Genomic DNA, 9,574 nt, shown 5'->3' with positions numbered 1-9,574 from the left:
CTCTATCTCTGTCAAATAAATAAATAAAATCTTTAAAAAAAAAAAAAAACTGTAAATGAGTCAGTTGGTTTGACAGAAGACCTTTTGTTAGGATACCTTTAAGTATTCTCAGAAATAACTAGGGAACTTCTGAGCAGAAACTCAGTTGAGTTACTCACACATACTGAGTACTAATGTTGTGTGGCCTCATCTGTACCCAAACACAGAAAGGTGCCCGGAGAAATCTGGGGTTACCTTTATATTCCCGAGCAGGCTTTCCACCGCACCACAGCCAGCAGGTGTGTGGAAGTCACGCCATCAGGATTTCTAAGTTCAGTTAAATACCACAATTCAGTTTTGTAAAATTCAATCTTAAAATACTTTGTTTTAATCTTTATTCTCCCCCGATTTTAAAAATAGCACATGCTTGCTATAAGTCTCACACTACAGAGGACTGAAAATTCCCCAGAATCCCACCCTCAGAGTTGACTACCAGTCTCTTTGGCAAATATTATTCCAGATTTTGGGGGGCATATAGTAGTAAAGAAGCAGATTGAGTGGAATTCTACTACCACTAGAATATAGGCTATTCTGCTCCCGTGCTAGTTTTCAAACAGTTCTGACAAGTAATTCAACTGACCAGTTTCTTCAGAGAGCTTTATGCATCCATTTTAGAGAGATTCAATCGCACAGTGGGTGATAAAACCTCTAAGATTTTCTTGCCATTCAATATTAAATATTTCCCAAAGTATTAAAGGTGAATGAAAAATTTTTTAAAGGAAATGAATAATGAATTCGATACAGAGGAAACAATTCAGAAAATCATGGCAGTTTCTTATCAAAACAAAAGCTATTTGTTTTCATTAAATTTTCAGTATCATAAAATGGCTTTAAGTTTCAAACAGGAAATACCCATCTCTCTACCACTGACTATATCGTAAAAGTAATTCTACAATTCTTTTCACTTGACAATACAAGAGAATACCACATATACATACAACCATTTAGAATTCGTTCCATTCTAGGTGAAATCAAATGATAACCAGAATTGCTACATATGAAAGAAGGGTCCATCAGCAGGGAGTCCAGAGTGGGGCACTTGGAAGAGATTTCAGCTTTTGCAACTGGCAAAGGACAATTTTGATTCAACCTCCCACAGCTTCGTTTGTAATGCTTTCAAAACATCTTCCATCTATTGAATTGAAAAAATATTTTCAGATACACATGATTATGATTAAAATCGCACATGATTAAATGATTAAAATATATATCATTAATAAAATTTATGAAAAGTTATGCATTACACGTGAAAGTATTCAGAGGCATAAACTACATTTTATGTAAATAAGGTATCATTCTATTATCGGTAGTTCTCAACCTCTAACCTGGAGCTCCTTTATACACTCATTGGTACCTTGCCTTTCTGGCCAAGAGAAGATTTTAACAAATGTAAACATTTGCAGGCTATTTATACCATGAGAACTGAATCAAATGAAATGTGGTTTACTAGTTTTAGAATATATACGGTTTTGATTGAGACATGAAATGTCTTGTAATTTTTTTGATAAAGCTTTAACTTAAGTTGTAGTTTGGCTAACCCCCAAAATCAACTTTACTAACAACTGAAGTAAAATAAGCACTCTCGTACCAGGACAGAACTACGACCAAAACCAGTGCCATTCTGAGGACTGTCTGTGGAGGAGCACTCGCTCACTAACGGGAAGTTGTTCATACAGAGATACAGAAAGTACAGAACAGAATTACCTGCTTCAGAGACTTTTCTATTTCAACTCTGCTTTCAAGATTAAAAAGTTCTTTATCCTCTGACACAATCTGCTTTTCCGAGGACCCTAAAATGTAACTGCAGTATGGCACGGTACAAAGTTAAAACATGAAAAGGAGGCAAATATGAAATTCATGTTGGTTAATAACACTAAAACTCTATCTTACACTATATATTTGTACGAAATGAACACAAAATAACTATTTTTGTTAATAGCAACTTACATAGGAAGTTGTACCACATAACATCAAGTTTTTCTCCATTAACACCTTGGTCCAGGCATTCCTACATTTTGTCCAATATTCTAAGTATTTCATTACTGGAACAAACTTGCTCTTTAGTTAACTGAGTGCCAAAATACTAACACTCATAGTTCAAAATTCTATGATTAAAAAGTTTTAAAAGATCCTGAAGAAGCCACTGCTTTCTTGCTTTCTATAACTTTTTGGGAACATGTGTACTTTCAAATTTGACTTTTAGTAAATCAGGTATGGAGTCAATTCTGGGTTACTCTGATTTGGCAACTTTACAGTTATCCTCCGAGTTATGTTTTGCTTGGCTCTCTGGGGTTAGGAGATGCTGTAGGTGTAGAAAATATGAGATAAGAGAAATATTGGGCTGGAAACAAGGAAAACAGGCCCCGTGTTGGTAACCCAGTAAATGTAAATGGGAACCAAGAAGGTGCTAGTATTTCTCTGAAGAAACCTTGATTAATGTGCATTTCCTCCAAAGTCTTTCATCACATGTAGCAACTTCAGCAGGTCACTTCTCTTGTCAAATAACATCAAGCTTCCCTTGGAAGCCTTAGTGATTATATTTCTGAAAAATGGCATGGGAGGCAAAACTGCAGAAGGTAACTAACACCCTGTGTAGGAAAGAAGAATGAGATGAGGTGGGAAATGAAGTGGCACTGAGTCATTTACAAAACTGCAAACAGGGGCGCCTGGCTGGCTCCGGCTGTAGAGCACGCGACTCTGGAGCTCGGGGTCATGAGTTTGAGCCAACGTTGGGCGTAGAGATTACTTAAAATTAAAATCTTTAAAAAAAACCCTAAAACTGTAAATAAATACTTCTAAAACCAACCAGTTCCTTGGCATTAAAATTCTCTTCTTCTTAAACTGTTCTTCTTTCCTGATACATAAGGTTTTTAGACATCTTTAAGTCTTGGGGCTTACACCTTTTGCAGGATAAGTGAAAATACATTGGGGTCAAATGACTTATTTAACTTTGTGTTTCCTATTTAAAAAGGCTCATGAATTAGAAGGCCATTAGGATATGTGAAACTCTTGGGCGCCTGGGTGGCTCAGTTGGTTAAACATCTGCCTTCAACTCAGGTCATGATCCCAGAGTCCTGGGATCAAGCCCCACATCCAGCTCCCTGCTCAGCAGGGAGCCTGCTTCTCCTTCTCCCTCAATCCCTCCCCCTTGCTCATGCATTCTCTTTCAAATACATAAAATCTTTATAAATAAATAAATACATAAATCTGAAACTCTTTAACTGACATCTGTCATCAGCCTACTTGCCTTGTTTCCAAACATTTACTTTTTATAGAAATCTCGGAGAATGAAGGCACATTCTTGCATCCCTCATATAAAACAGGTGATTCATTACTAGATTCAAGAAAATAGCTGGACTTTGTATTTCTTCTTTTCAGAACACCAAAGGAACTTCGGTCCTAACCAGTTTTGAAATTCCTAATTCTTCATGATATTCTAGGCAGCTAAAAACCAGGGGAGAAAATAAAATGGACAACATGTATCGATCCACACAACTGCTTAAAAAATCCTATTAAACTAAATTCAATATTTAGGAAAAATGGAACCTATTTTTACTCTGAAAAATGTCCTCACAGTGCTTTCTCCTTACAATTTAGAATGTCTGATTTTCCAATACCAAATACATCAGGTCAAAACAAAACAATCACTGGCTTTATTGTCAGAAATTACTTGAAAATATATTTTCACCAAATAGTGTTGATTTAGTTCTGATGTTTTCATACCAATCTTTCTGCAAACAACTTTCCAAGAAATCAGTTATGAGGTATCCATTTGTTTAGCACACTTACCTTTCAATGGCTTCAACGCTGAGGCAAAACAAGTCTCTCTTGTAATCCAGATTCTTGGGTGTGCACCTGTACACGTAGCCGAGGCTGAGTGAGCACCCTGTGCAGTACAAAGTCTCCAGAATGCTGCGAGGAAGACGTGCCACTGCTTTAGCAAAGTAGCAACTTGTTATAACAAAAATCCCATCGTTAAAACCCATAAACGCTTAACATTCAAGTTACTAAAATATGTTATTCCAACCCTACTAAGTCATATGTATAAAGAAGGAAAAAAATGATAGTAAAATGTTTATATTAGACATGTAGACAGTCACCTCCAGGCTATAGTGCCTTCAGCACCTAGTGACATGAGACATACAGAAAAGTGACAAGAGAGGACACTGATGTGGTGTTTTGCTAGAAAGTAAATGCCTCAATCTGGTATTAAGAAAAATTATCTAAAATTTGAAAATAAGAGAAGGATTCCAAATGCCCTGTTAATGTCGTATTGTCCAACAAGCCCACCAAGAATCACTAACATTCCAGGGCAGGGTAGACAGATTTTTTCTGTAATGATCCAGGGATTATTTTAGGTTTGTAGGCCATATGGTGTCTGTTGCAACGACTCACCTCTATATTATAGCACAGAAGCAGCCACAGACAATACATAACTGAATACGCACTGTGTCTATGTTCCAAAAATAAATATATTTACAAAAATAAGCGCCTGGCCCATGGGCCATATTTTGCTCTACTGCAAGGCAATACTCGTTGCTCACTACTTACTACTGATTAGGGCCCAGACTCTCTGAAGTTAGGTGATAACTTATAGAAAGAAGATTAGTAAGATTAATAATTTGTAAAATTACAAATAATTTTAGTCTGGTAGAGAGGCAATGTTCTCGGCTAGTAGAAAAGGTAACCTCAAAGGCTGCAGCTCTATTCCCCCCGTAGGACAGTATCTAGACTTGTTCTACAGAGAGTATCCTTCTCTAAACCAGCTTTGCCATGTTCTGACTCCCTCAGTAATGAGTTAAATAAATCTCTGACATGTACTCATCATGTATCTGTTAGGGTTGCCTTTCTCGTTTTAAGTGTACTTTGACCTAACGCTCTTCTATTCATTATGGATATGTTCCACAGAGGCAACTCACAAATACTTTACTTAATGATCCCCAAGTTCTCCACATAATTGTTCCTTCATTCTAGTTATTTCTCAACTCAGGCTCTGCATATTTGAATACAATCTACCCCACCAATGTCAATTCATGTCTTCTTTAAATCTTAGAATCCAGTCACCCAAATGCCTTGTCGAGTTGACCTATCCAAATTTGCCATTCTATACATATCTATAATAAATTACAGTCCCAACACATAGCAAATTGATAACTGAAGATTTAAATCTAGTGATCATAATATAATATACATCACAAAAGAAGCATTTATTTCAAAAGAATTATATAATTCCTATTGGCATTGAGCCACTGGTAGTAACTACAGAGCTATTCTGGTTATCAAAAAAATGGAGCCAACCAAGACTCAAACATATTATATAGACTGCACTGTTGTTTACCTAAAGATAGAGAGACTTTTAACTACCGCAGCTACATATGGAACAAAGAACAAAATGCCCAATAAATTATAAGTTCTCACTGGTGATATAATTATCTAGATAATATGCCACTGATCATATATTAAGCTTCCATATGCTTTTATATTTTTAAAATATTTTTTTAGGGGCGCCTGGGTGGTGCAGTCATTGGGCGTCTGCCTTCGGCTTAGGGCGTGATCCCAGCGTTCTGGGATCGAGCCCCACATCAGGCTTCTCCGTTGGGAGGCTGCTTCTTCCTCTCTCACTCCCCCTGCTTGTGTTCCCTCTCTCGCTGTCTCTCTCTGTCAAATAAATAAATAAAATCTTAAAAAAAATTTTTTTTTAATTTCTATTTATTTTTTCTATTTCTTAGTAAAGCCCAGGAGGGAACCCTATGCATACTACCAACGGTGAACAGGAAAATGTTCATACTACATCTCGAACCTCATAATCTTTATGAGGCTGCCATACACAATTACCAAGATTGTGAACTAACATATAATGCAGGTGTAATCAACCAAAAAGGATACTTAAATAAACCTAAAATACGAAACACACTGATCAACAGATAACCTTGTTTTATCCCAAATTACCCAAATCAAAGTAAACACCACTGAAGAATACACACAAACCCATACACACTTCTAGAGGGATCTTGAGGAACAATGAAGAGAGAGTAGCGACAATTAGTCATGTCTTTCCGCTTTCACCGCTGGCAAGGATTTGGCCAGAACTCACCCTTAACACTGAACAACAATACTGAGAAAGCAGTGCCAGAAGTCATAGGGTGATTTTTCGACAAGAAATGAGTGAGTGTGTAAGAACCTTAACGAATGACAGAATGAGCCCAGGACACAGCGCTGCAACCTTCACGGCACATTTCTAAAACCCACGAGTGCCCCTGTTGACCAGCTGCACGATGGCTCGGGAGGCTATTTAGTCGGATCAAAACTTACGAGCATCCCGAGGCGATACAGTATTTCCTCCAGTGTGGAATATGGGACCCTAGTGAGCATCTTGAATTTGAAGTTATGTGGCATAAACGATGGGTTCAGATGACACAAGTAAACAGGACTAAGTAACACTGGCTCACAGAGTAAGAGTCAATTCCTTTTCAGTTCCCTATCGATCCTCATAATAAAAAGAAGAAAGTCCCAGTCCAGTGCTAGGAAGTCTTTAACGAGAATCTCACAGCTGCCAATCTTTCAACAGTGAGAAAACAGACCTCAGGCTCAGAACCAGCCACGTGACAGCATCTCTGCTAGAGTTCAACGACGTTTGTTTTCGTGGTGGTTACTTCTAGCTCAAGCAAATGAGATGGCAGTAATATATTAGATTCCTTTTTAAATAAAAGTAAATAAAAATCCTGAGTCAATGTAATGAAAGATATTAAGTACATGACAGCAAACTGGTATGTGGATATAGCAAGAATGATGAAAGTGGCATCAAAATGACTAAAATTGGGAAGGAGAGAAGAAAGAACACTTTGCAAGAAGGAAGGAGAGACACAGGCCCCACCTCAGCTCTAACCACTGAACAGTCCTGTGGCTTTAGCAAACTTCTCATCTCCCCAGGCCTTACTTTCTTCATCTACAGGAGGAATGAGCTAAGGCTGGTTTTCCAAACTGAGGTTGCCGGCGTGCCAGCAGCACCATTTCCGTCACATCCACACACTACCTGTACTGTTGTTAATTTCATTCTCCTTAAAGGAGTAAGTTTTTAAAATTTGAAATGAAAAACCAGTATTTTTAAATACACACTAAAAAAAAAGATACATGGATTATTAATTTCTGTTTAGTCGTTTGTATACCACCTAAAGTTACTTCAGACAGATCAGTTAAGACACATTTTGGGTAACAATTATAAAAGGCAGAGCTTCCCATTCGGTTTACTGAGGATGCCACTTATAGCAATGGATAGCAGGTACGCCAAGACGGTGATCCCTTCAAACATTGGAGCGGCAGCACGGGGCCTGGGACTGCTGGAGCCCCCATGCTGGTTACTTCTGGCCTCACGCAGCCTTGTCTGTTTACCTCAACAGGCCACATGTCCATGCGTGTGAGTGTGATACCAGCATCTTCTATGGGTAACATGACATTAAAAAAAAGTAGGTAGCATTGGTCTAAGGCATCCTTTGGCTGAGATTTTATGACATTTTATGGTATTTTCTTTTTGTCCTTTTATTTTCAATTTGCTTTAGTACTAAGCCCAAAGACCCAAAAGAGTGTCAGAATGTGACTTCAGAAATTTTGAAACTCTTCCATCACATTATCTAAAAACAACCACCATCATTCAGAATTGATACATTAGGGGCGCCTGGGTGGCACAGCGGTTAAGCGTCTGCCTTCGGCTCAGGGCGTGATCCCGGCATTGTGGGATCGAGCCCCACATCAGGCTCCTCTGCTATGAGCCTGCTTCTTCCTCTCCCACTCCCCCTGCTTGTGTTCCCTCTCTCGCTGGCTGTCTCTATCTCTGTCGAATAAATAAATAAAATCTTTAAAAAAAAAAAAAGAATTGATATATTCAAATGACTGATTCTATACTGATCACCATGAAGAAAGCTTTATCCCAATTAATTTTACTGGTAATGACCTTATTTAAGATTTTTAGTTGAAAAATAAACATTTTCTCTAATACACATATTCACACACATTATAGCCTTACTCACCAACCATTTTCATTTTTACGTTTGGATAGTATCTGTTCCTTATCCACAGAAACATTACGGGAAACACCTAGAGCAAAGTAACAATAATGTATTAATATGGTTTGTTGTAATACATGTGCAGATACTTAGAGACCCTCTAATTCAATTTTTACTTTAGAATTCAGGGAAGCAGAAAAAATAAGAGCCCAGAGTCACATATACACAAGGGTGGTTCAAAACTAAATGTATAGAGGTCTTCTGGAAAAAAGATGGCAGAATGAGAGTAATTTCTTTCTCTTCCCTGAAAACCACTGACATTAATAAAATGAGTAAAATTAGAGGGGAAAATTCAACTGCCAGTAACGCTTGGAAATATTAGAAATTCAATCATAGACTACCAAGAATACCTGCAAGGTATAATAAAATTGGGATACACCCAAGAAAGATGCTAAAAGTCAATGTATACATCCCCAGGTTTCAAATGCAGAGCTCTCAGGGACCTGGACAAAAATCTTCTATTTAGACCATAAACAGTTGACCGCAGAAGCAGGAAACATTTCCACAGGATCCAGGTCCAGGATACAATAAAGGAAGGGATAGGGGAAGAAGGGAAATGAAGGGACATCACACCTAAAATGTCCAAAGCAATTGATTTCCCCTCCTCCAGTCTACCTGAACTGGGTGAATTCCACCTCCATCTACCTGGCTGCCCAAATGAAAAAGCAGGGTGTCATCCTTGAGTCTTCATCTCCTCATCCTGTTCCCCCATATCCACTCCCCTGATAAGTCCTGTCGATTCCACCTCATAAATCTCACTCATGCTCCCAAGCCATCACTACCTCCTCTTGTCCAGACTATTGCACTAGCTCCTACTGACCTCCAGCTTCCATACTTTCTCTTCCCTTCAGTGCTTCCTCCAAATAAAAATCTGGGTCATATCACCTCCTTGCTTAAACGCCTCACTCACTAGAATAGATTCCAATTGTGAAGAACAGCTTCCAAGGCCCTGAATTTGCTGGCTTCCTCCTTTCTCCCTTTTATTGCTTTCTTCTTCATCCTGTTCTTTAGTCACACTAGCCTCAGGGTCTTTGCACTAGCTGTTCCCTGACTAGAAAAAGCAAAGAGCATGATCAGATAATTGTATATGTAGTCAAGTTGCCATTGGTGTAAAAGAGAACAGAAAGACATTTTCAACCACTCAACCTCGAAGTTTTCTTGGGGGGGTGGTGGGGAGGGTCTACTGATGATAATTAATGAAATAACTCAGAAATGAGAAAACTATTAATAAGCTTCCTTGTATTAATGAGAGTCCTGGAGTTGAAAACCAAATTCATATAAATATTATATTAAGGTTCAATGACCATGCTATGGCTACAGAACAGAACTTAAATGTTATAAACCTTGACAAAGTAAAAATAATCAAACTAACTCAAACTGAGGCAGGAGGGAATGGAAATTAGCCCAAGAGTTCATTTCTTTATATTTCATGGCAGCAGTGGTGAATAGGGGGAGTAAATTGAATTATCTAAAGC

General features: G+C 38.1%; 1 protein-coding gene across 1 annotated transcript; it reads right to left on the bottom strand.

Moving 5' to 3' along the window:
- Positions 1 to 360: 360 nt before the first annotated feature.
- On the bottom strand, positions 361 to 8,862 carry MIS18A (MIS18 kinetochore protein A). The gene is made up of 5 exons (XM_034655217.1): positions 8,859 to 8,862; positions 8,064 to 8,187; positions 3,829 to 3,951; positions 1,744 to 1,840; positions 361 to 1,171 (listed from the first exon to the last, which is right to left on the bottom strand). Exons 1-5 carry the CDS (start codon positions 8,860 to 8,862, stop codon positions 1,091 to 1,093), a joined length of 429 nt encoding a protein of 142 aa, XP_034511108.1. The 3' UTR covers positions 361 to 1,090.
- Between the last annotated feature and the right edge of the window lie 712 nt (positions 8,863 to 9,574).

This window comes from Ailuropoda melanoleuca, chromosome 1 (assembly GCF_002007445.2).
Source record: "Ailuropoda melanoleuca isolate Jingjing chromosome 1, ASM200744v2, whole genome shotgun sequence".
NCBI lineage: Eukaryota > Metazoa > Chordata > Mammalia > Carnivora > Ursidae > Ailuropoda > Ailuropoda melanoleuca.
The sequence above is the reverse complement of the archived record's forward strand: the minus strand, read 5'-3'. Positions and strand labels throughout refer to the sequence as shown.